The 27513-nt window shown below is 49.1% G+C and overlaps 2 protein-coding genes and 1 non-coding gene across 6 annotated transcripts in view; 1 reads left to right on the top strand and 2 right to left on the bottom strand.

Moving 5' to 3' along the window:
- TALDO1 (transaldolase 1) overlaps nt 1-8037 on the bottom strand; it is a 48041-nt gene extending 40004 nt beyond the window's left edge. Inside the window, exon 1 of the mRNA XM_040328633.1 lies at nt 7801-8037. Within this exon, the coding sequence (XP_040184567.1) occupies nt 7801-7900 (100 nt within the window). The 5' untranslated portion in view covers nt 7901-8037. The remainder of the gene's footprint in view (nt 1-7800) is intronic.
- An 8386-nt stretch (nt 8038-16423) lies between these two features.
- On the top strand, nt 16424-16495 carry TRNAD-AUC. Its single transcript has one exon. It is a non-coding gene; the product is annotated as a tRNA-Asp (tRNA).
- Nucleotides 16496-22115: 5620 nt separating this feature from the next.
- Nucleotides 22116-27513, bottom strand: part of EPS8L2 (EPS8 like 2) — a 238566-nt gene continuing 233168 nt past the window's right edge. For all 4 annotated transcript variants that reach the window (XM_040328628.1, XM_040328631.1, XM_040328632.1 and 1 more), the window contains 2 exons: nt 27038-27170; nt 22116-23216 (listed from right to left, as the gene is read on the bottom strand). In XM_040328628.1, the coding sequence (XP_040184562.1) occupies nt 23145-23216; nt 27038-27170 (205 nt within the window). In that variant the 3' untranslated portion in view covers nt 22116-23144. The remainder of the gene's footprint in view (nt 23217-27037; nt 27171-27513) is intronic.

Genomic DNA, 27513 nt, shown 5'->3' with positions numbered 1-27513 from the left:
CCGCTAAACTAGCAGCGCTTTACAGCCAACGCCTGCACTGTCCCAGTGTGAAAGGTGTCTAAAGGAAGCGTTTCACTTCATGAGCTTGTATCACACAGTACCTGGACTAGGACTTGTTCAGACTATCAATGCAGAGCCTCCGTTTTCCAGACTTCAGTACTTATTGAAAGTATGCAGATCAGAGTATAATCTCGCCTCGACTACTGCAACTCCCTCCTCATTGGATCAACTTTGCATAGACTATCCCACCTTCAGTCCATAATTAATGCTGCTGCAAGACTCAGCCACCTTACCAACCATTCAGTGTCCTCCACCCCTCTCTGCCAATCCCTCCACTGGCTTCCACTCACCCAAATTCAAAGTGCTAGCAAAAATTTAAAAAGCCATACATAACTATTCCCCAGCTACATCACTAACCTAGTCCTAAAATACCAACCAAGCCGCTCTCTTCGGTCCTTCCTAGACCTCCTTGCTCTCCAGCTCCCTTGTCCCCTCCTCCCATGCTCACCTCCAGGATTTCTCCCGCGCTTCTCCCATCCTTTGCAACTCCCTACCCCAATCTGTAGGACTGTCCTCTAATCTACCCATCTTTAGACGATCCCTGAAAACCTCTTTAAAGAAGCTTATCCTGCTTCTAATACCGTTTGCTTACAGTGCCTCAGCCAATCAGGAGTGTCCCAGGTGGCTTAGGCACTTGTGGACATCGCTGGAGAGAGAAGGGGCTCAGCCTTTACAACCCCTTTAACCACTTGCCGACCAGCCGCCGTCGTTTTTCTCCCCTGCGCGAGAGCACGTAATATAACGTCGGCTCTCGCGCAGGCCACTAGGGGCGCTTGCGCGATCGCCGCCGGGCACACGCGATTGCTCGTTTCAGAGCGGGGACCGGGAGAGAAATGATGATCTTCTGTTAATACAATGTATGAACAGAAGATCAGTCATTTCCCCTAGTGAGGCCACCCCCCCCCTACAGTTATAACACACCCAGGGAACATACTTGGCCCCTTCCCCGCCCCCTAGTGTTAACCCCTTCACTGCCAGTGGCATTTTTATAGTAATCCAATGCATTTTTATAGCACTGATCGCTATAAAAATGCCAATGGTCCCAAAAATGTGTCAAAAGTGTCCGCCATAATGTCGCAGTACCGAAAAAAACGCTGATCGCCGCCATTACTAGTAAAAAATAATAAAAATGCCATAAAAATATCCCTATTTTGTGAACGCTATAACTTTTGCGCAAACCAATCAATAAGCGCTTATTGCGATTTTTCTTTACGAAAAATATGTAGAAGAATACGTATCGGCCTAAACTGAGGAAAGAAAATGTATTTTTATATATTTTTGGGGGATATTTATTATAGCAAAAAAAAAATTATTTTTTTCAAAACTGTCACTATTTTTGTTTATAGCGAAAAAACTAAAAACCTCAGAGGTGATCAAATACCACCAAAAGAAAGCTCTATTTTGGAATTTTTTAAGGGCTGCTTTAGAGGCTCCAAAAACAAAAACTAACGCACATTTTTTTTTTACATGCAAAAAAAAAAATTTTGCATTTATTCTTTTTTGTTAAAAGGTGAACTTGTTCCTTTAATGAATAGAACACATCAAGTGAATAAAATAAAAAAAACTTTACCACTAGCGGAAAGGAAGAAGAAATGTACAGATGTAAATGACCATTACGTGCCATTTGTACACCGATCTTCTAGCCAGCCATTTAATCACAGCGGTGATTATGAGCTCTTAGGGTCTGTTAAAATGGGGCGTGTCCAGTCTGCACAATATGACATCACTGATCAGATCCCACACTGAATTGTTGAAAAATTAACTCATTTTTTGTGACATGGCTGCTCATTCAATTTTTTGCTGGAGCTTTCTGGACCCCATTTAAATCTATGGGCAGCCCATTGTAAACACAACTGTGTCCAATCACATCAGACTATGACGGATCTGTCATGCTTAACAAGCAGGCAAACCTTTTCTGCTTTTTAGACGGTTAATTGGCTGTAAATGGGTTCAATTCCATTTACATGCGGCCACTCAGACAAAGTGCCTGTAAACCTCAGTTGATCGGCTTTTCCGCAGACGTGAGGAGAGCCGATTGTTTATCGGCGCAGACCCAACCCCCCCCCCCCCCCCACGAATGCCCACCCAGGACCACTAGGGATGGCCACCAGGGATTCTCACAAAAGGTATGCCACCCTGGATCACCAGGCAGATGGCAATCAGTTCTGCCCATAAGTACCCATCACTGCAGCCTTTCAGTGCCCACCAGTGCCACCCCATCATTGCCCGTCTGTTACCAGTTAAAGGGGTTGTAAAGGGAAACAAAAATCCTAAATAGCTTCCTTTACCTTCGTGCAGTCCTCCACTTACCTCATCCTTCGATTTTGCTTTTAAATGTCCTTTTTCTTCTGAGAAACCCTCACTTCCTGTTCTTCTGTCTAACTCCACACAGTAATGCAAGGCTTTCTCCCTGGTGTGGAGTGCTCGTCCCCTCCCTTGAGGGGGCGAGCAGGAGAGTCAGGACGCTCTCTACGTTGCAGATAAAGGAGCTGTGTGGTAGTGAGCGTCTTGACTCTCCTGCTCATCCCCTCAAAGGAGGGGGCGAGCACAACACTCCACACCAGGGAGAAAGCCTTGCATTACTGTGTGGAGTTACAGACAGAAGAACAGGAAGTGAGGATTTCTCAGAAGAAATAAGGACATTTTAAAAGAAAAATGGAAGGATGAGGTAAGTGAAGGAGGACTGCACTAAGGTAAAGGAAGCTATTTAGGGGGAAAAAAATCCTTTACAACCCCTTTAAGGAGGAAACTTTACAACATTTTATAACCGAAACAAAAGAAAACGTTTTCAAAATTTTCAGACTTTGTTTAGCAAAAAATAAAAACCGCATAGGTGATCAAATACCACCAAAGAAATCTATTTGTGGAAACAAGATAAGATCCAGATCACACTGGGGCGGCACGACTTCAGGGGCGACTCGGCAAGGCGTCCTGAAGACGATTTGAGGAAACTTGCAAAATGACTTCTGTATAGAAGTCAAAGCAAGTCGCCCCCGAAGTCATACAAGAACCTTTTTCTAAGTCGGAGCAACTTGCGTCGCTCCCATTAGAACGGTTCTATGGAATAGAATGGGACGCGACTTGTCAGGTGGCTGAGTCGCCTGACAAGTGGCCCCAGTGTGAACCGTCCCTAAAATTGGGTAAAGTGTAGCGTAAATAGTTATTTAAACAGCGACATCGCTGAAAGCCGATTTGGGCAGGAAGGCGGGCAAGTGCCTGGTATGGAAGCGTTTAAAGTCCATGGGGTAGATTCAGGTAGGACTTGCGCCGACGCATCTCCTTTTTCCCCCGCGCAAGAATTTGCGCCCACGCAACTATGCGGATGACCCAGAAAAAGCTACGCCTGAAATTAGGCTTCTTCCTACGGACGTAGTTTCTCTCCGCCGACGCATTTAATGGCCATTTTTACGCTGTGCGCATCTTGCGCTCCCATTGTTATCCCTCTGCAAATATGCAAATGAGGAACAAACGTTGATTCACAAACCTGCGCGTGTCAGCCGCAGTTTGCGCACAAAGCGCACAAGCTGTACGTAGGAGGGCACGGGAGAGGATATACCGAGTGCGCAGGAACGTCTTTGCCATGGGGGATTCGGAGGTGTTTCGCATGTTTAGATTCAGCCCTGAAGTCATCCTGGAATTAGCCACAATCCTGCATGATGACATCACCAGCCAGACACATCGTGGACATGCAGTGGAGCCATTGGTCAAGGTAGTGGCAACACTGCATTTCCTGGCCAGTGGATCTTTTCAGCGTACAAGTGGAGCAGTGGCTGGGATGTCACAATCCTCCATGAGCAGATGTGTGCACCAGGTTATCCCCGCAATCCTCAGACGCATGTCCCACCACTTCATCAAACCCATCCAGGAGGACCTGCGGCAGAAGGCAGTGACAGATTTCTATCAAATTGCCAGATTCCCACGCACTGTGGGGGCCATTGATTGCACACATGTGGCACTACGGCCCCCCCCGTGACATAGAGCACATATACTGCAATAGGAAGCATTGGCAATCAATATCCAGGTGATAGTGGATGCCCAAGGCCTCATATGGCATGTCCGTGCCAAACACCCAGGGTCCTGCCATGACAGCTTCATATTCCGTCAGAGCCACATCTCCACAGAATTGGAACAGAACATGTATGGGGACAGCTGGCTGGTTGGTGAGTGACATGGGTGTCAGGCATGACTGTCCCCCCCCCATGATGCAGACATCACGAGGGGCACATACACGACTAACATCCTCCTGTCTTTTCCCTTCCAGGTGACGCGGCATATGCACTGCGACCCCATCTCATGACTCCATTCCGGGATCCCCAAACCCCAGGAGAGGAAAGATACAATGAAGCACACACGTACACGTGCAGTGGTGGAACGCACATTTGGCCTCCTGAAGTCCCGTTTCCGATGCCTGGATAAGTCTGGGGGGACCCTGTTGTATTCCCCAAACTTTGTGTGCCAGATGATCGGGGCATGTTGTATTCTGCACAACTTCGCCATGAGAAAGGGCCTGCAGATTGACATACGTGATGACCTGCCCCCCGACCCACGCAATCCCCCCCTAACCAACTCTACTCGATCTGCTGAGGGAAGAGCAATCAGGAGTGGTCTCGTGGAACGCCTCTTTGCACGTTAAACACACATTAATCATGTCACAAGTAGAATGCACACCACTGTGGTCCCTAGCACACACACACCACACATCCACCAAAAATTGGATTAGACCCAAGAATAACACACGGTACTAGGGAGCAGCAACGCCACGCCAAGGCTCAAATTATGTTGCTGTACATTCATACACCTTTCACGTGGCAGAGGGTGACACCCCTTTTCCAGCAGGAGTGACACCCCCCCACCATTCACACACCAGTCACACTGTAGTATACACTCCTCACCGTGTGTAGGGACTACAAAAGAAAGCAGAAAACTCAAACTTTGAGCATAAAAATGAAACAAAAAAGCTCATAATCTGAGCATACAAATACAAAAAAGCTCATAATCTGAGCATACAAATACAAAAAAGCTCATAATCTGAGCATACAAATACAAAAAAGCTCATAATCTGAGCAGAAATCTTAATTAAAAAACAATTTCAGAGCCGCAGAAAAATCCTCATCTTTTCCTTTTGGCCATCCTGGTGCCACGGCTCCTCAATTGGCGTGGTGGAGCCTGGGGTGAAGATGGAACCTGCGGTGGGGATGGTGCATGGGGTGGGGATGGAGCATCATCCCCTACTTGCTCACTCCTGGCAGGTGGTGCCTGCCTGCCCTCCATGGCGTTGGCCAGGCGGGTGAGCACAGAGTTTGTCTGTGCCAGCATCCGAAGCTGCCGGGTGGTGTTGTGCTGCTGGTGCCGCCGGGTTAGTCTCCGCTCCTCCCACACAGCAGCAGTGTTGGCCTCTACCGCCCCTGCCAACCTGCTCACCTATGCTGTGAGCAATGCTGTGGCCGCCTGCTGCTCCACCATGCAGGTGACCATCGCCACACTATTGCAGCTCACTTCCTCCAGGCTCTCCGTATTTTTCCTGCCCAGCTCAGCATGCAGGGTGAGGGCCTGCTGCACTGACGAGGAGGAGGCCAGGCTGTCCACCACCCGCCTCAAGTCTCCCACCATGGCCCCTATATGGCGGGTCTGCCGGCCCTGTTCCTCCTGCCGCCCAGTATTTGCATGGGGGCTGATTGGACCCCATGATGATGTGGGGATGGCGCGGGTCGCCCTGCAGCCAACGGCCCCAGCTTCATCCTCAACATCTGTGGATGACACAAAAAAACACATGTTGGTGGAGCCACACACTTGTCACATGTTCCCTTCTACCCCCTCCCATGATACACACCAAATAGGAGATAAAACACACTTACCTGTCCCCAAGTCCCCAACAGTGGAGTCATATCCTGGGACGCCCTCCACCTGCTCCTTCGCCAAACATTGCGCTATAATCTCCTCCGCAGTTAAACGCAATGGGCAGGCTGGTCCCCCTCCCGTGCCCCTGGCATGTTTGCGGATTAGGACAAGTTTGTCACGGACCCGACGCCACATATCATTCAGTTTCTTCTGAATCTTCTCCCATGTCCTCTCTTCATTCCCAATGGCATTTATGTCCAGGGTGATGGATTCATATATTGCCCTCCTCTGTGCCGTGCTGGTATTTTTACGCTGGGCACCATGCAGGGCGGCATCATACTTGGTCAGTGCCGCCAACATGACCTCCATCTCCCTGGAATTAATTTTATTAATTTTTATTTTTTATTAAAATTATTCTTCCTCTTTTTTACCCTCTGAGGAGGTGCCATAGCAAATTTGGGGCAAAATGACCTTGCTCAGGGGGGGGTGAAAAAAGCAGGATGTAATTTTGCGCAGGACGTGCGCATGTCTGCCCCCATTTATGTGCTCAGCGTAAGCAGGTGGGCCGGCGTAGCCCAGGAAGTAGGACGGGCGTAGTTGCACGCATGCGCACATGGAAGCGCTCGATCTGCGCATGTTCCGTCGAGGATACGCCGGGCGCAAGCCACTGCTGAACGGTCAGCCCATCATTTGTATAGGGGCACACCCACTTTCACTTGCGCCCTCAAATTTACCTTACGCCGGCCCAAAGTAACGCGAAAAGGCATCCTGAATCAGGTGGTAACCTCACACGATTGCGCCGGCGTAGCGCATATGAACTACGCTGCACATGCATAAGGATGCGCAAATCTACCCCCATGATCACTATGTAAAATCTCCTTTAGCTTTACCAGAATGTAATGAGAATAAGCGACAATCCATTCAATTTGTACCCAATCAGGCACACCCGGGTACTACATCGCTGATGAAAGATCTACAAAAACATTGTCCAGATTGTATAGTGTATGGCCAGCTTTACATTAAGTTTCCGATTAGGTCCACCTTATACAATAATCAATTTCCTTTACCATTACCTTCAACTACGTAGTGCAATGGCGTGTCTGCATACAAATTACAAGAGTTTCCATTTGACCTCCTTATACGGTTTTAGTAAATCTAAAGGAAAATTGTATAACGTATGGGCAGGCTAAGCGCACACCCTATGGTCCACATGATGCCTCACACAGCATTGCTGAGTAATATTGTGGTCCTATGAGCAGATCTCACACCATCACTTGTAACACGGCCCTGAGCAGAACAAATCGCACTCCAGATCAGATCTCTCCAATAGCGGCCATACACAGAACTACCTTATACAAGATCCTATGAAGGGATTTCCCATCCAATCAGATCATTTGATGCACCATACACTTATCAATTTACTTTCCTACAATCACATTTTCTGTCCAGACCAATCAGAAAATGGAATTGCTTAAAATCAATGACATCTCCTGACATTCATAAAGATTGTCACAGATTTTGTGAAAGCGTCTCGTGTGCGTTCCCCGCTGTGTATTGCGCAGAATTCATAGATCACAACATCCAATTGTGTGAAGAATCGCGCTGATCATTCTAAGGGTGACCATATACTATACAATCTGATTGCACAATCCTCTGTAGATCTACCATCAGCTGTATACTACAGGTTCCTGATTGTACAATCTCTTATAGATGGATCTATACAATCAGATTGTAGAATGTGTGGCCAGTAGTCTATGACAGATGAAGAATGTATAGAATCCATAGAGTCGGCTGTCATGTGCCCCCCAATCACACACATGTAGGTAGGTAGGTAGGTCGGTCTGTCGGTCGGTCTGTCGGTCTCCCCCCCCCAGGGATGCACACATCACATGGAAGACTCACTTTTGAAGTCCCCGGTATCAGCCACCACCACCGTGTACTTCTTCAGCTGCTCCAACGCGGACTCTTCCATCTTCTGCTTCTTTACTGCACAATTGGACATAACAGGGGTCTGAATGGGACCGACGGGTCTTATATATACCTGCGGGTGGCCGGGGGGCGCGTATCAGTCCGTCCAATGGGAATGAAGGGATGGGGGTGGCAAGCGCGCGACACACACCACGCGAGGAGGACAGCGCGAGTACGAGCAGAAGCGTCACTACCAACCAATCATGGACCAGTACTGGGGAGCGCGTGTCCCTACCCCGCCTACTCACCCGCGGGGTGTGGGGCGGGCTCGTTGTGAAAGACAGGAAATAAGTGACGGGCGCACGGACCAATGAGAAGAAAGTGGCTGATAACTCGGGCCAATGAGAAGAAAGTGACTGATAACTCAGCGTGCAATGAATGAAATCCGTTCTGGTGATTGTGAAGTATAGGGCAGAACAAACAAGGACATAATTACAAGTCACATGGCCACATGAGTTCATACAACTTAGTGTAATACTGGAAATCAGGGGAATAAAAATGGAGAACATTATAAGATTTCCTTCCCATAGCAAAGCTCCACCTTTACTTCAACTATCACTGATCCCCCCACACCCTACACAACCAGTGGTGGTTCCTGACCTCCTCATGGCCTGCCCCCAACTTCTCACAGTGCCTCCCAGCAGGGTGCCCACGTGTCCCGGATTGCCCAGGACTGTCCCACAATTTACATGTCTGTCCTGGGTCCCGGGTACCTTCATTCCCGGGACAATACAATGTCCCGGAATGAAATAGAGGACACAGCCACCCCCTACTAACTAGTAACTACATTTCCGGAACTGGTTGCTAGGGCCGGTGTTATAAAAAAACATCGGACCTATGCAGAAATCGGACAACGTCACTTCCGGAGCTGCTCCCTACCCAGAAGTAGCCGGGGCCCGGAGAGCGAGACTTGACAGGCTGTGAGGCGTGTGGCGACGGGTAGAGAGTTGCTGATTGACACCATTACTAGTTAAGAAAAAAAATGTCCCCGGATTTCATTTAAAAAATCTGGTCACCTTATAGTAGGAGCACCGACTGTATTTGAAATTGCCCCAGCCTCTGTTCAAATCCAATCCGGGGACAAAACCAGGGACAGACTTGGTCCGGGGACAGTGTCCTCAATCTGGGGACTGTCCCCAGGGGATTTCTGGTCACCCTATCGCAGGTCGCAGGTCCAATGCGCATGCGCCGCTTCACCGCGATATACCGCGCATGCGCAGGCGCTGTTTTAGTCTGGGAAAATCATAGACTCGGGCGGGCGGAGGCGGAGCAAGATTCTTAATGATATTATCGGCAGCACCGCCTCCAGTCCCGTCCCTAACACACACTTGCCTGTTCTGGTGAAGGGGGGCGTGCCCCTTGTAAATCAATGGACCCGAGGTCGAGAAAAAATCTAGAGCCACACCGCCTCCAGCCCCGCCCCCTAGCCTGCTCTGATGAAGGGGGGCGGGCCCCGTGTATATCAATGGCAGGTCCAGGAAAAATATAGGCCCGGATTCACAAAGCACTTACGCCGACGTATCTCGAGATACGCCGCGTAAGTCTAAATATGCAGCCATTGTGCCCACCATATGCAGCCACTTGTGCCCGTCATACGCAGCCAGTGTGCCCACCATATGCAGCCACTTGTGCCCGTCATACGCAGCCAGTGTGCCCACCATATGCAGCCACTTGTGCCCGTCATACGCAGCAATTGTGCCCACCATTTGCAGCCACTTGTGCCCGTCATACAAAGCCATTGTGCCCGCCATATGCAGCCACTTGTGCCCATCGTACGCAGCCATTGTGCCCACTATTTGCAGCCACTTGTGCCTGTCTTACGCAGTCATTGTGCCCACCATATGCAGTCACTTGTGCCCATCGTACGCAGCCATTGTGCCCACTATTTGCAGCCACCTGTGCCCGTCATATGCAGCCACTTGTGCCCATCATATGCAGCCACTTCTGCCCATCAAATGCAGCAAAGCGCATCCCCCGGCTGTCAATTCACGAATCCCCCCCCCTCCACGCGTGCAGCCGGTCTGGCGACACTTACCGAATGACGGGACTTCCTCCTCCTCTTCTGTAGCAGCGGCTGTGGCTCCTGTATCTGCTTGGCTCCTCAGTCTTCCTCCGCTATGTCTCCTTTCCTGCCAAAGCGTTAGGCATCCAATAGGATCGCCTAATGCTTTGGCCAATCGGGAGACAGGTTTTACTGACCTGCCTACTGATTGGCAAGGAGGAACTTTAGTGTGAAAATAGCCTCTGGCTCTAATCACGTGCTTCAAAATACACCCCCCCCCCACCTATCCCCACCATAGTATTTCATGTGTCCGGCGTCCTGAAAGGGGCCGGGCACATGAATAGGGAGGGCGGCAGAGGTGACGGGGGCGGTGCCCATGCATTGTGGGCCCACCATGCAACCATGCAGGGGCCACCACTGATCTCTGTCAAGTGATGGGGTCTGGATCGCCTCCACTGCTTTTCCTCCAATCGGGACAAAGAAGCTGCGTGCGAGTTTCCCTATAGCCCTCACACTGGAGACTTGTACACCATCATCATGGCATCCCAGGACGGTGGGTACCAGGTCACGGGAGGGCAGAGCGCATGTGTGACCCGCTTTGGGGTCACTGGTGGCTTAGGGAGAAGGAGAGGGCCCCTGGGTGGACGTGGGAGAAGGAGACGGCACCTGGGTGTTTGGAGGAGGAGGAGAGGGCCCCTGGGTGGCCATTTAGTGAAAAAGAGGGCCCCTGGGTGGCCGGGGGAGAAGGAGAGAGAACCTGGGTGGTTGGCAGAGAAGGAGTGGGCCCCTGGCTGTTTGAAGGAGAAGGAGATGGCCCCAGTGTTGGCCAAAATTGGAAGAGCTGGTCCTTGGGTGGTCGGAGGAAAAGAGGGTGCTACCCTTCTTCCCTAAGGATGAGGACACCCTTCTCTCCCCAGAGGTACGGGGACACCATTCTCTCCCCCGGAGGACAGGGACACCATTCTCTCCCCCGGAGGACGGGGACACCAGGGCTGGAGTCAGGCAAAAAATTTTCATCCACTTTGACAGGTCTCTCTCATGGCGGCCGGACAAACCCAACCCCCCCCCGGCCGACCAACACCGATGGCCACCCAAGCCCCACCTCCCCCTTCACTAGCCATTAGCCGTTCTACTTTATTAGAGTAGAACGGCTGGTACTGGTACTCTCCCAGGCCATAGCTGTTGAGTCAGCTGGCTGTCCCCTCCCTATGCTCCTTCTGGTCTCCTGGTCTCCCCCATGCTCCTCTGTCTCCCTCCCTGCTCCACTGGTCCTCCCCCTGCTTCTCTGTTCCCCCACATGCTTCTCTATCCCCCCTCATGCTTATCTGTACCCTCATGCTTCTCTGGTCCCCCCCTGTGCTCCACTGGTACCCCCCCCCCACTTCTCTGTTCCCCCACATGCTTCTCTGTTCCTCTCCTGCTCCTCTATTTCCCCCCCCCCCATGATGCTCTGGTCCCCCATGCGCCTCTACCCCCCCGTCCCCCATGATGCTCTGGTTCCCCGCAACGCTCACCTCCTCTCCCTGGCTAGTTAACTTCAGCGTGACTGAATACAGACATGCTCCTCTTGAGTCGCACTCAGAAGCTCATCATACGATCCGGAAGGACAGCGGCCACACGCAGCTGTGACATAAGCTTCCTCGGCACTCGTTCTCCTGGTCTTCACTTCCCCCGCTCTCCAAGTAGGTTCTCCGCAGCAGCAGACAGGTTGGAGAGTGGGGGAAGAATAGACCAAGAGAACGAGTGTCACAGCTGTGTGTGGCCGCCGTCCTTCCGGATCGTATGATGAGCTTCTGAGTGCGACTCCCGAGGAGCATGTCTGTATTCAGTCACGCTGAAGTTAACTAGCCAGGGAGAGGAGGTGAGCATTGTGGGGAACCAGAACATCATGAGGGATGGGGGATAGAGGCACATGGGGGACCAGAGCATCATAGGGGGGAAATAGAGGAGCAGGAGAGGAACAGAGAAGCATGTGGGGGACCAGAGAAGCATGAGGGTATAGAGGAGCATTGTGGGGGGGGGGGGTTAAGGAAGCACGTGGGGGAACAGAGAAGCAGGGGAGGACCAGAGGAGCAGGGAGGGGGACAGAGGAGCATGGGGGAGACCAAAAGGAGCACAGGGGAGGGGACAGCCAGATGACTTAACAGCTATGGGCTGGGAGTTTCTCACTTCTGCCTAATCTTTTCCCATTAGGGAGGGCAGCGAACTGATTCTTTGCCCCGGGTAAAATAATGTCTAGCTTTCCCACTGGTACTGCCTAAAAGAGTACCAGTACCAGCCGTTCTACTCTAATAAAGTAGCACGACTAATGGCTAGTGAAGGGGGAGGTGGGGCTTGGGTGACCATCGGTGTTGGCTGGCCGGGGGGGGGGGGGGGCAGGTTTGTCCGGCCGCCGTGGGAGAGACCTGTCAAAGTGGATGAAGTCCAGGGCAAAATTTTTGTCCGAGTCCAGCCCTGGTGTCCTCGTCCTCCGGGGGAGAGAATGGTGTCCCCGTCCTCCGGGGGAGAGAATGGTGTCCCCGTCCTCCGGGGGAGAGAAGGGTGTCCCCGTCCTCTGGGGGAGAGAATGGTGTCCCCTACCTCTGGGGAGAGAAGGGTGTCCTCATCCTCAGGGGAGAAGGGTGGCACCCTCTTCTTCTCCAACCACCCAAGGATCAGCTCTTCCAATTTTGCCCAACACTGGGGCCATCTTCTTCTCCTTCAAACAGCCAGGGGCCCACTCCTTCTCTGCCAACCACCCAGGATCTCTCTCCTTCTCCCCCGGCCACCCAGGGGCCCTCTTCTTCACTAAATGGCCACCCAGGGGCCCTCTCCTTCTCCAAACACCCAGGTGCCCTCTCCTTCTCTCACGGACACCCAAGGGCCATCTCTTCCTCCAAACACCCAGGTGCTGTCTTCTTCTCCCACATCCACCCAGGGGCCCTCTCCTTCTCCCTAAGTCACCAGTGAGCCCAAAGTGGGTCACACATTGCACTCTGCCCTCCCGTGACCTGGTACCCACCGTCCTGGGATGCCATGATGATGGTGTACAAGTCTCCAGTGTGAGGGCTATAGGGAAACTCGCACTCAGCTTCTTTGGCCCGATTGGAGGAAAAGCAGCGGAGGCGATCCAGACCCCAGCACTTGACAGAGATCAAAGACCAGTGGTGGCCACTACATGGTTGCATGGTGGGCCCAAAATGCATGGGCACCACCCCCGTCACCTCTCCCGCCCTCCCTATTCATGTGCCCGGCCCCTTTCAGGATGCCGGACACATGAAATATTATAGTTGGGATAGGCGGGTTGTGTATTTTGAAGCATGTGATTAGAGCCAGAGGCTATTTTCACACTAAAGTTCCTCCTTGCCAATCAGCAGGCAGGTCAGTAAAACCTGTCTCCCGATTGGCCAAAGCTGTAGGTGATCCTATTGGATGCCTAACGCTTTGGCAGAAAAGGAGACATGGCGGAGGAAGCCTGAGGAGCCAAGCGGACACAGGAGCCACAGCCGCCGCTACAGAAGAGGAGGAGGAAGTCCCGTCATTCGGTAAGGCCCGTACACACGACCGGATCTGTCCGCTGGAATTTATCCGCGGATCAGTTCCAGCAGATAGATCCGGTCGTGTGTAGGGCCTAGCGGACATTTTCAAGCGGACATTTTTCCAGCCGACGGTTTTCCAGCGGATAAAATTTTCTTAGCATGCTAAGAAATCTATCCGCTGGAAACCTGTCCCTCGGACTTATCCGGTCGTCTGTACAGACTCACCGGATAAGTCCGTCCGATCCCCATCCCTCGCATGCGTCGAAATGATTCGACGCATGCGTGGAAGTATTTACCTTCCAGGGTCGCGCACGTCGCCGCGTCATCGTCGTGGCGACGGCGCGGCCACGTCACCGCGGATGTTTTCCGTGGGGATTTTGATCTGATGGTGTGTACAGCCATCAGATCAAAATCCGCCAGCGGACATATCCGATGGAAACGGTCCGGCGGACCGTTTTCATCGGATATCCGCCCGTGTGTACAGGGCCTAAGTTTCGCCAGACCGGCTGCACGCGCGCGGGGGGGGGGGGGATTAGTGAAGTGACAGCCGGGGGATGTGCCTGGCTGCATTTGATGGGCAGAAGTGGCTGCATATGATGGGCACAAGTGGCTCCATTTGATTGGCACAAGTGGCTGCATATGACGGGCACAAGTGGCTGCAAAGAGTGGGCACAATGGCTGCGTACAATGGGCACATGTGGCTGCATATGGTGGGCACAATGGCTGCGTATGACAGGCACCATGGCTGCGTATGATGGGTACAATGGCTGCGTATGGCGGGCACAAGTGGCTGTGTATGGTGGGCACAAGTGGCTGTGTATGACGGGCACAAGTGGCTGCAAATGGTGGACATAATTGCTGCGTATGATGGGAACAAGTGGCTGCATATGGTGGGCACACTGGCTGCGTATGACAGGCACAAGTGGCTGCATATGGTGGGCACAACGGCTGCGTATGATGGGCACAAGTGGCTGCAAATAGTGGGCACAATTGCTGCGTATGACGGGCACAATGGCTGCGTATGACGGGTACAAGGGCTGCGTATGACGGGCACAAGTGGCTGCATATGGTGGGCACAATGGCTGCGTATGACGGGAACAATGGCTGCGTATGACGGGCACAATGGCTGTGTATGACGGGCACACTGGCTGCGTATGGCGGGCACAAGTGGCTGTGTATGGTGGGCACACTGGCTGCGTATGATGGGCACGTCAAACGCAGCCATTGTGCCCACCATATGCAGCCACTTGTGCCCGTCATACGCAGCCATTGTGACCGTCATATGCAGCCATTGTGCCCGTCATACGCAGCAATTGTGCCCACCATTTGCAGCCACTTGTGCCCGTCATACACAGCCACCTGGGCCCGTCATATGCAGCAATTGTGCCCACCATTTGCAGCCACTTGTGCCCGTCATACGCAGCCAGTGTGCCCGCCATATACAGCCACTTGTGCCCGTCATACGCATCCATTGTGCCTGTCATACGCAGCCATTGTGACCGTCATACGCAGCCATTGTGCCCGTCATACGCAGCAATTGTGCCCACCATTTGCAGCCACTTGTGCCCGTCATACACAGCCACCTGGGCCCGTCATATGTAGCAATTGTGCCCACCATTTGCAGCCACTTGTGCCCGCCATACGCAGCCAGTGTGCCCGCCATATACAGCCACTTGTGCCCGTCATACGCAGCCATTGTGCCTGTCATACACAGCCATTGTGCCCACCATATGCAGCCACTTGTGCCCACCATACACAGCCAGTGTGCCCACCATATGCAGCCACTTGTGCCCATCTTACGCAGCCATTGTGCCCGTCATGCACAGCCATTGTGCCCGTTATACGCAGCCATTGTGCCCGTCATACGCAGCCAGTGTGCCCTTCATATGCAGCCACTTGTGCCCGTCATACGCAGCAATTGTGCCCACCATTTCCAGCCACTTGTGCCCGTCATACACAGCCACTTGTGCCCGTCATATGCAGCAATCGTGCCCGTCATACGCAGCCATTGTGCCGTCATACGCAGCCATTGTGCCCACCATTTGCAGCCACTTGTGCCCATCATACGCAGCCAGTGTGCCCGCCATACACAGCCACTTGTGCCCGCCATAGGCAGCCAGTGTGCCATCATACGCAGCCATTGTGCCCGTCATATGCAGCCATTGTGCCCACCATATGCAGCCTCTTGTGCCCGTCATACGCAACCATTGTGACCGTCATACGTAGCCATTGTGCCCGACTTATGCAGCCAGTGTGCCCGTCATATGCAGCCACTTGTGCCCATCATATGCAGCAATTGTGCCCACCATTTGCAGCCACTTGTGCCCATCATACACAGCCACTTGTGCCCGTCATATGCAGCAATTGTGCCCACCATTTGCAGCCTCACCAGTGCCCAGGAATGCAGCATCACCTATGCCCAGGAATGCAGCCTCACCTGTGCCCAGGAATGCAGCCTCACCTGTGCCCAGGAATATAGCCTCACCTGTGCCCAGGAATGCAGCCTCACCTGTGCCCAGGAATGCAGCCTAACGTGTGCCCAGGAATGCAGCCTCATGTGTTCCCAGGAATATAGCCTCACCTGTGCCCAGGAATGCAGCCTCATCTGTGCCCAGGAATACAGCCTCACCTGTGATCAGGAATACAGCCTCACCGGTGCCCAGGAATGCAGCCTCACGTGTGCACAGGAATGCAGCCTCACCTGTGCCCAGGAAGGCAGCCTCACCTGTGCCCAGGAATGCAGCCTCACCTGTGCCCAGGAATGCAGCCTCACCTGTGCCCAGGAATGCAGCCTCATGTGTGCCCAGAAATATAGCCTCATGTTTGCCTGGGATCAACGAGGAGAAAAGAGCAGGTGTTCTTCCGAAAATGGATGGATCATCACACAGACACTGGGGGGGGGGGGGGGGGGGTGTCAGGCAAAATAATGCAAGGCCTGAAAGCATGACTTATTAGGGCGGCTTGAGGACTGGAGTTGAGAAACACTGACTTAGAGTCCCAGAAATGTAGTAATGTCATCGTTCCATAGACATTCCTCACGTTGGTGGTGCAGTGGTGAGCATAGCTGCTTATCCAGCAGCTGACCCGGGTTCGATTCCCGGCCAACGCAATTGCCAAGATGGCTGCCTCAACTGCTTTGTCCACAGGTAGAAGGCTGCTGTGCAAATTAAATGCTAATGGTCTAAAATTTAAACCAAAATTAATGCGTTTAGTTATGAATCTTGTTAAGCACTTTTGAATAATATATTTTTTTGCACAAGAATTTGATTGTTTTGTATTATAATTTTCATCCAGGAGGTGGAGCACTCAACTCCCTTTCAGGTATTTTCTAGGCTATCTTTAGCAACTTGGCTGAAAAAAAGCCTGCTTTACTATATAGCTCAATAGCTCTCTCTAACCAGGGCCAGATTAAGAACATCATGGGCCTGGTGCTGAGGATTTTGGTGGGGCCTTTTAGGCTGCATTCACACCTCCGCGACAAGAAACGCGCGTACGCGGCGTATTTTGCCGCGAATAGTGTAACTTTTTTTTACAAATCCTTCCTATTGCTTTGTATGGCCGAACGCCAATGCCGCCTGAAAAAAAGGGTCCGGGACTTTTTTTCATGCCGCAGGTGTACGGCGTCTATGAGATGTGAACCATCTCATAGACAGCAATGGGAATTCTGCCCTCCAGCGGCACGAGCGGCCGGCGTCAGGCGTTTTGTCGCGGAGGTGTGAATGGGGTGTAATAAATAATAAATAAATGCGTGGGAATGACATGAACGCAGCCCAGCCAAGGCAAGTGACCAAAGGCACAGAACCCAGAAGGAAGACCGGGTGAAGATGGAAGTGCCCGGGCCCCGCCTGATTCATCGCAGCACTGGAGGGCTCAGTCTGAAAATTGAAGTGTACACTAATGTGCTAATATGCTGTGCATACTTGTACATTGTGGCATAACCTACCCCAGGGCCTCTAAAAAGTAGTAATGTCAGGAAAGTTTACTACCGCTTTATTATCACAGGATCCCAGGAGCCTCTCATGGGGCCCCCTACTGACCTGGTGGACGGTGGCCCTTGGGCAGTGCCTAAGTGCACAGTTGCCAACATTTAAAAAATATTTTCAGGGCCACTTTTTTATATAAGTGCTATATTTAGAGTAGCTGAGATCCCCGATGTTCCTCTAAACATCATAGTAGTAATCACAAAATTAAATGAGTACTAATAATGGGGCAGAACAAATATGAGAACTGATATTTCCTTTAGTTGAACTAACAAAAGTGTGTCCATTCTAGAGCTGGTAACATTGAGGATATTCAGTATAATTTTAAAGAACTGTTTTTGTGGGTAAGCGACATAGGGGAGGAGTATGGACGGTATATAAGTGGGAAGTATGTGCAGGTGAGGGAGAGGAATGTGGAGGGTCTAACAGTGGGCACTATGTACAGGAGAGGAGTACAAAGGGTATGGCAAAAAGCACTATGTACAGGAGAGGAGTGTGAAGGGTATGACAATGGGCAGTATGTACAGGAAGAGTGAGGGGGTATGACATAGGGTAGTACGTACTAGAGAGAAGTGTGGAGGGTATGATGGGGCAGTATGTACAGGAGAGGAGTGTGGAGGGTATGACAGTGGGCAGTATGTACAGGAGAGGAATGTAGACGGTATGATAGTGGGCTCTATGTATAGGAGAGGAGTGTGGAGGGTATGACAGTGAACACTATGTATAGGAGAGGAGTGTGGAGGGTATGACAGTGGGCACTATGTATATGAGAGGAGTGTGGAGGGTATGACAGTGAGCAGTATGTACAGGAGAGGAGTGTATGACAGCAGGCACTATGTACAGGAGAGGAGTGTGAAGGGTATGACAGTGGGCGCTATGTATAGGAGAGGAGTGTAGAGGGTATGACAGTGGGCACTATGTACAGAAGAGGAGTGTGTAGGGTATGACAGTGGGTACTATGTATAGGAGAGAAGTGTGGAGAGTATGACAGTGGGCACTATGTACAGGAGAGGAGTGTGGAGAGTATGACAGTGAGCACTATGTACAGGAGTGGAAGGATATTTAGGGACTGAGTAGTGGTTAAGCGGGTCATACATGGATTGAAATTACGCCAATTATGCAGAGACCAGCCATAGTCAATCTATGTATGGGCTAGCTGGTTTTACACAAGTCAATCTATTAATCAACTTGAGTACAACCAGCCTGTTTTTTTTTCTTAAAACAATCAGTGCTGCCAGCTAAAGTTAGCAACACTGATCATTGTACTCACTGGCAGAACACAATAACACTGCAGGAGTGATTCCCCCATCCACAGGTCAGCAGGTGAGAGGGTGTGTGGGGACAGGCTGGGGAGAGATACTAGTGAGTGGCTGGGTAGGCACTGGTAGTATCAGAGCCAGATACACACAGGTTACATACGCCACGATCGTTAGAGCGAGAACAATAATTCTAGTACTAGACCTCCTCTGTAACTCTAAACATGTAACCTAAAAAAATGTAAAGCATCGCTTATGATACCAAAAAAAATTGTGCTAACTTAACTAACTAACTGTTTTTTTTAATGAATGAAACATTTTTTTCCAAAAAAACATGTTTGAAAAATTGCTGCGCAAATACCGTGCTAGAGCTGCACAATTAATCGTTAAAAAAATTGTGATCTCGATTCAACCCCCCTGACGATCTTCAATGCAGAGTCTGCTGATTCTTTCATATAACAAGTGGAGAGACTTTCAGGCCCCGTACTCACGACCAAACATGTCTGCTGAAACTGGTCCGCAGACCAGTTTCAGCAGACATGTTTGGCCGTGTGTAGGCCCGAGCGGACCATTTTCGGGCGGATCGGACAGGTTTCCAGCGGACAACTGTTTCCTGGACTTGCTTTAAAACAGTCCGCTGGAAACCTGTCCGCCCGGACATGTACGGTCGTCTGTACAGACCTACCGTACATGTCCTGCCGCCCGCCATCCCTCGCATGCGTAGAATGACTTCGACGCATGCGTGGAAGCATTTTAAAGGCAGGCCGCCTACGTCGCCGCGTCATTGTCGCGGCGACACCGCGTCATCGACGCGGCGACACCGCGGACACGCCCCGCGTATTGTTTACGCGCGGACCTCTGTTCGATGGTGTGTACGCCCATCGAACAGAAGTCCCCGGGCAGTCCCCGGGCAGACATGTCCGATGAAAACGGTCCGCGGACCGGTTTCATCGGACATGTCTGCTCGTGAGTACTCGGCCTCAGCTGTCAAAAGAAAATATCTGGGCAGTCTGCCAAGTTTTTAACAGGAAACATTGTAACTAACCTTCCTTCTTAGATCAAATGGATACACTTCTGTGTGTAAAGAACAAATCTGGGCAGTCTGCAAAGTTTGTAAACAAAATGAAACATTGTAACTAACTAACATTGTAACTAAATTTAACCACTTAAAGTCCAACACTTGTTTCTTAAGTTAGAAAGCAATATTATTTGCTAGAAAATTACTTGGAACTGCCAAACATTATATATATTTTAGCAGAGACTCTAGGGAATACAATGGCTATTGCTGCAATATGTTATGTCACACTGCATTCTCCCACTTCAATGAATAATAAAAACCATAAAAACAAAACAGTGAAGTTAGCCCATTTTTTTTTTTTGTTTTTTTGTTTTAACGTGAAAGATGATGTTACGCCGCAACAATCGTGAGAGAATCGTGATCTATCTTCTAAGCAAAAAAATTGCAATTCTCATTTTAGCCAGAATCGTGCAGCTCTGTACCCTGCAACATAAAAAGTGCAAAGACCACCATAGAGTAATTTTCTAGCAAAAAACAAATGATGATTTTTACATGTAGTAGAGAAGTGTCAGAATTGGCCTGGGTGGCAAGGGGTTAATTACCATGAGTAATATACAAATAATTATTATAAGCACTGTGATCCTATCAGTCTGCTGCAGTGTGTCAGCTTGTATTTATATTGGCCGCTCTGAATGTAGCTTCTGACAGGCTGTGCAAGCAGGCACGTATCTCCGGAACCATAAATGATAGCCGTCCCATATTTTAACCAGTTGTGGGGTAGCTCTTCCCATGCCTACCCCCAAATGTGGGGTTTCTGTGACCTCTGGTCACCGAGCTACAACCCCCCAAATTCGATCTTAGAAAAAAAAAATCTTAAAAAAAAAAATTTTTTTTTTTTTTTGGGCAAATGGGCCTATCTTGAGAAAGGGGCCTGGAGCTGCAGCTCCATCAGCCCCATTGTTAATCCGGCCCTGTCTCTAACAGCAACCCTCCCTGTAACCAAAATACTAGACCTCTCTCTACTGTATATGTATGGAGTTCCGATATAACTCTTCCTCAATCTATGCAAAACAAAACAGAAATAATAATAATACTTTTTGACACCTCAAGTTCAAACATATTTAATACAGCCAAGAAAAAAACATTTGTACTCTGCCCCAATCACAGAGAGAGTCATTACTCCATAAACATTTGATTATTACGTTTTATTTCCAGTGATCACAATATTACAGGTTTTCACTGTGATAAGTGAATGTTTTGCACTTACATTTTCATTGTTATTAAATAATTTACCAAGACATTGTATTTGTTACTTTTCGGTAACTTTAAAGAACTGAAACATATCTTAAATGAAAAAGGGGGATTCAGACATAAAAAGACTAGATGTATGCTTGCATGATGACGTTAAGCTTGTCTTGCTCCTGAAGAATATATGTCAGGCAAGTGAATCCTAGTTAGTTGGGTACACATGAGCGTTTTGTAATATTTATGAGATGTGTTCAGGCACTGAATGGCTTCCCAATACTTCGCAAAGCTAAGATTGTAAAATCTGGACATCTTTATGTGGGGCCCTTGATCTGACACAAAAATCATGTTTATATCTAAAATACATTTTGCATTAATATTGAATTCAAGGCTAAATAAAACAATGTCCAGTCACAGCTCTTAGGCCCCTTTCACACTGGGGCAGGAGGTGTGCTGACGGTATAGCGGCGATATTTTTAGTGCCGCTATACCGTCGGAATTGCCACAAAATTTTAACCCCTGCTGGCGGTAGAAAAAAAGGGTTAATACCGCCGGCAATGCGCCTCTACAGAGGCGAGATTACCGCGGTTTCCTATTTCTTTCAATGAGAAGGAGCTGTGGAGGAGCTGTAAACACATCGCTCCTTCACCGCTCCAAAGATGCTGCTAGCAGGACTTTTGGAGCCTGCTAGCGCACCGCTCCAGTGTGAAAGCCCTCGGGCTGCAGTTTTTCAGGCAGTATTTAGGCGCTATTTTTAGCGCTAAAACACCTGAAAAACTCCTCAGTGTGAAAGCGGCATTACTGTGTGTACCATGAGTGGTGATGGTTGTTGTGTATGTGAGCCAATCATTGAGCTGAACATCACCCAACATGCACTTCCAGTATATATTGTACTTGTGGTCTATGAATATTTAATGTGCTGTTGGGTCACATTTTAATAGCCCATATTGCTCAATCTACTGCAGTAGTATCCTTTGCAGTAGCTCCTAAAGCAGGTCATACACAAGCAAATCTGAATGTTCATCTTTGGATGAACAGATTTAATACCCACAACACACATCCAAATGACAGTTGTCTCAAAAGCTTTGCGGCAATAACAGGTGACATTGGCTTATGTTTTCTGTATCAACAACTGAAGTCAATGGACTCAAATTTTCCAACTGGTTATAATCATCAGTATCCAATTTACAGAAAGATAATTGCATTTCTACACTGATATCATTTAGATTGTGTGACGATCTCGTTTCAAGTGTGGTCAACTCAACACAAACTTAACCCAACTGTCATGCAGACCTTTAAAATTGTTCTTATTGTACAAACATATTTCACTATGTGTGATTAATTTAAATATGTGCCATTTATGTCAGTGTTAACAGACAGCCATAAAGCTGCATATTAAAGTGAAGCAGCGCAGAGGGGGAAAAAAGGCGTTTCATTTTAGGTGTCCCTTATCATCCAAATAAATCATTATATTTATAATGAACTGTAATAATTTGTGGTGAAGCGTTTTTCTGTATTGCGAGCACGGCTATTACAGACCAAGCAGAAGCACACGGGGTCCACATTGTTCAATCCCAAGGCCATCTGCAAAATTATATCATATTGGTCTGTAAGTAGGATAACCCCTTCACTGCCAAACAATCAATTGCTGAGATGTTTTCATTTGCCCGACACAGACTCTTGGCAAGGCTCTGCCTGGCTCCAGATGTCTTTGCACAAAATCAGTTTATAAAATAAAGGAATATACATATAAAAATAATACTTTCATGCAATACTTATAGCTCATACCCCTTTTCACCTTTTAACTGCTATAAGAACAGCAGGCCTCGTAGGCAGCAAAGAAAGGAAACAAAGTGTAGAGAAAATAAAAACGGTAGAATCCATGAGATATACAAACATAAATATGTGAATACTATATATATATATATCTATACATACATGCAGATGTCGTGTGCTGGCTTTGCTGTGTGCTGCAGGCATGTTAAATGTTTAGAGGCAACAATGGTTGAAAATACTCTGCAATGCACCACATGGTCCACTAGGGGGAAGGAAAGAACTTGCTGCATATTTATATGTATACATTTATATATAAATATATATATACTGTGGAGGTCCATAATTCTTGTCCCTTGCTTTAACAATTTACAAAGGTACATCCAAAATCCTTTTGCAGCCCAAGGCATACACAGCAGCGAGTGATTCTGCAAGGCTATGTGGATCGTTGCATAAGATAGAGAGCGTCTTGGAGGAGACATTCTGTTAGTTATCGCCTTCTATCTTCTCTTGACGCCTTTTCATGATTTCGCTGAGTTCATTCCCACCCTGACTTATCTGAAAAACAAATGTGTTTTAATTAATAAGAATATCACTACACTCCTTAAATCCAATGTTGATGCTCTTTAGGAAGACACGGCTTACAGACATCAAGCTTAAAAGAAAAATGTGAGAAACTGCAGGGCTGTAGGTCCTGACTCAGCAGGGGGGGTGTTGGACCTCTGCAGGAAGACCTCTGCTTCAACAGCTTCCATGGGTGTTTCTCCCTGCAGCATTCTTGTAGAGGACAGGATATTCTACTGTTGAAGCCACATTTAAACAAAACATTTTGTAAAGCCCTGTACACACAACCAGGAATCCCGGCGGGTTTCCTGGCAGGCTTTCCCTGAAAAGCCATGTGTACACACGGCCACACAAAAACCTGCAAGAACGCGGTGACGTCATCGACTATGATGAGCCGGTGTCTCGTCACATTCGATTCCGTCGCCGTCATCTTGCTACACCCCACACTATCGTTGTATGCTACCACGCATGCATTGAAGTGTTATTGAGCATGCACGGTTTTTCTACCCTGCAGGTAAGCATACAGAGGACCGGTTTTCTCGGCAGGAAACACTCTGCCGGGAAACCCGACGGGAAATAGAGAGCCAGGTTCTCTATTTTCCCGTAGGGATTCCTGGCTCTTTTCCTGACGGGAAAACTGCAAGGGAGCATACACACCACCGGGATTCCTGGCCAAATGCTCTCCTGGCAGTTTTCCTGCTGGGAAAACCGGGCTTAAGGCCCTGTACACACGAGCAGACATGTCCGATGAAAACGGTCCACGGACCGTTTTCATCGGACATGTCTGCTGGGATCTTTTGGTCTGATGTGTGTACACACCATCAGACCAAAATCCCCGCGAACAGAGAACGCGGTGACGTAGACGTCACCGACGTTCTCTAACACGGAAGTTCAATGCTTCCACGCATGCGTCAAATCAATTTGACGCATGCGTGGGATTTCGGGCCGCTGGTTATACGTCATAACCAGCGGACATGTCCGATGAGTCGTACTAACCATCGGACATGTCCGACGGACAGGTTTACACCGGACAGGTTTCCACCGGACAAGTTTCTTAGCATGCTAAGAAACTTTTGTCGGCTGGAAACCTGTCCGCTAGGCCGTACACACGGTCGGACATGTCTGCGGAAACTGGTCCGTGGACAAGTTTCAGCAGACATGTTCGGTCGTGTGTACGAGGCCTTAGACTTTTAACACCTTTTGTTTTGATGCAGCTGGAAAATAGTTAACTCAATAAAATAGAAAAGTTTCATGTGGGCTTTAATCAATTTTTGTGAAATGTAAGCAAAAGTGAATAGAAAGCTCCAAAACCACCAATAAAATGGTCAGCATAAGGCAGTTCCAGCCCTATGTTCTTGGCATTTTAAATACACATATAGCAGTATATCAGGTGAGACACAGCTTTTATTATTTATTGGGACTTGACTGGTAGGTTTTTATTTTTATCTGGACTTCAGATAAACTCAACTTCAAAATAATATTTTTACTGTTTACAAACTGCATAACAGCATACAAAAGGGTACACCAATAGGCTGTATCCAAGAACTGTCATCAAGAACATGTCAGTCTATATCTTAACTGGTGTAGCTATAGGGGTCGCAGGAGTTGCAATTATGACCCAACCCTATGCTCCAGGGGGCCCGTGAGGCACCTCTGTCACATTTTACACCTGGATAGGGGGTGCAGCAGGAGTGGCAAATAGAGGAACCGATCCCCTCCATTTTACACTGCCCCACTGAAAGACAGTTTCTCCTCCTCTCCCTCATGCTGCCATTCAGGAGCTACAGGAGAAAAATTAAGGGCATCAGTTCCTCTATATTCTGCCCCTCCTATTTAGGTTACTTGTTTCCTGCTGCCCCAGGGCCCCCGTGATCTCCTCTGCCCCCCCCCCCCTCCCACCACAAACTGCTTGAATGTCAGTAGGGCAGTGATTAGTGTTAATAGGGAAGTATCAGTAAGGCAGTGTCAGTAAATAGAGCAGTGGATGATGTCAGTAGGGCAGAGGTTGGTGTCAGTAGGACAGTGAATGGTGTTAGTAAGTAGAGCAGTGGACAGTGTCAGTATGGCAGTGGACATGGTCAGTTGGACAGTCCAAGGTGTCAGTCGTTTTTTTAACTTTTGTTAATAAATTTTTTGCCATTTTATTTTTTACTATTTTTTACAATTTCTTTAGAAGCCCAATTGGGGGTCTTTGGTGAATTATCAGAGATCTAGCAGACCTCTTATGTTTCACCTTTGACACAGAAAAAGGAGATTAAGGATAATAACTCTGTACATTCCGAACGGTAAGGATCTGGATTTACTGGCTCCTACCTCCGCTCTCCATCCTGACAGATTGAGGGGTTGCAGGAGGAGCACGGAGGGGGACAGCAGCACGGAGGGAGAGAGCAGCATGGAGGGGGACACGGAGGGAGACCGCAGCATGGAGGGGGACATGGAGGGAGACCGCAGCATGGAGGGGGACACGGAGGGAGACCGCAGCATGGAGGGGGATACGGAGGGAGACCGCAGCATGGAGGGGGACACGGAGGGAGAGAGCAGCATGGAGGGGGACACTGAGGGAGAGAGTAGCATGGAGAGGGACACAGAGGGAGAGAGCAGCATGGAGGGGGACATGGAGGGAGAGAGCAGCATGAAGAAGGACACAGAGGGAGAGAGAAGCATGGAAGGGGACACAGAGGTACACCGCAGCATGGAGGGGGACATGAAGGGAGACCACAGCATGGAGGGGGACACGGAGGGAGAGAGCAGCATGGAGTGGGACATGGAGGGAGAGAGCAGCATGGAGGGGGACATGGTGGGACACCGCAGCATGGAGGGGGTCTCTGGTGAATTATCAGGCGTCTAGCAGACCTCTTATGTTTCACGTTTGACACAGAAAAAGGAGATTAAGGCTATTGACTCTGTACATCCCGAAGAGTAAGGATCCAGATTTACTGGCTCCTACCTCCGTGAGACAGCAGCATGGAGGGGGATACAGAGGTAGACAGCAGCAGAACGGAGGGGGGCTGTAGGAGGATGCAGGGACAGTCAGCGGTGATCGTGTGTGGGGGAGTTACAAGCACCGATCACCGCTGAATTCACTAAATCAGCTGAAAGCCGCGTGGGGGGAAGAGAAGCGGAGAAACGGCTGTCAGACTTTTAAATCTATACAGCGGTGATCAGTGCTTGTAACTCCCCCACCGCACTGATCACCGCTGACTGTACAAGTATCGGGTGAAGCATCGAGAGCATTTGCCCGAGTACAAGTACTCGGGCAAATGCTCGGTATCGGTACCAATACTATACAGTATGTGCTCGGGAGACTCTCAAAATTATAGAGTTAGGACTGCAGTACACTGGGGTGCCGTGAAGTGGGCGCTGCAGCTTACGCATGTATTTGCATATGTGTGCAAACGAAATCCCTTGTTGTTAACATGAACTTGAACTGTTAGACAGGGTCAATTGGGTTTGTTGCAGGCTGGCTGGTAAGTGAGCTGGGAATTTTTGTTTGTTGTTTTTTCACATTTTATTTCTACCCTACAGTGGTGAAACCAGCTGATCTAACTGAAACGCTGCATGCTCCTGAGATTTCTATTGAAGGTTACATATCCTTCTTTTGCATGCAGATGATTATTTAGAATTTACACTAGCTCAAACTTTTTTTCTATCATCTAATAGTCCAGCTGATACTTACCTACTGTGTGAGTAAAGTTGTAAATTGACAATGTGAAAATATAATTTTACTTGTTACCACATTTGCTTCTTTTCTCAATTAAAATATTTCTACAATTTGTATCACCATCTCTGATAATTCCATGGGTGTAGACACTTACCTCTAACTGTGACTTTTGCACAAGCAGCTGACTGTATACTCTTCCACCCTCTTCTCCACATACCTTCCTTAACTCATCTTTGTTTAGAGAGAAAATCTGTGCCCCATTTAAAATGCCCAGTTGGTTTGCTGTCCTAATAAATAAAAAATAAGATGCCTTAGCTAGTATAGAAGACATGGCATGACAGTGTGAACACGTACACTTTTTAAAATCACAATATAAAGCGCAATTGCTCTGTGCAAGCAGAGACTGCAGGGTAAATCATATTTGTCATATGTGTGCTGATGCAGCAAAAAAAGCATTTGTGAGGTTAGGTATGGATGTTGGCTCACAATTGGCATTCCAATTATAATCAAAGGTGTTCAAACGAGTTGAGGTCAGGGCACTGTGCAGGCCACTTAGGTTACTAGCACTGACAAGGTCATAGGCAAGATTACCCCTTCCCACCTGCCCCAGCGTACCTTTAAATGGGTTAT

This window comes from Rana temporaria, chromosome 11 (assembly GCF_905171775.1).
Source record: "Rana temporaria chromosome 11, aRanTem1.1, whole genome shotgun sequence".
NCBI lineage: Eukaryota > Metazoa > Chordata > Amphibia > Anura > Ranidae > Rana > Rana temporaria.
Note: the sequence above shows the minus strand (reverse complement) of the source record. Positions and strands in the feature narration are given on the sequence as shown.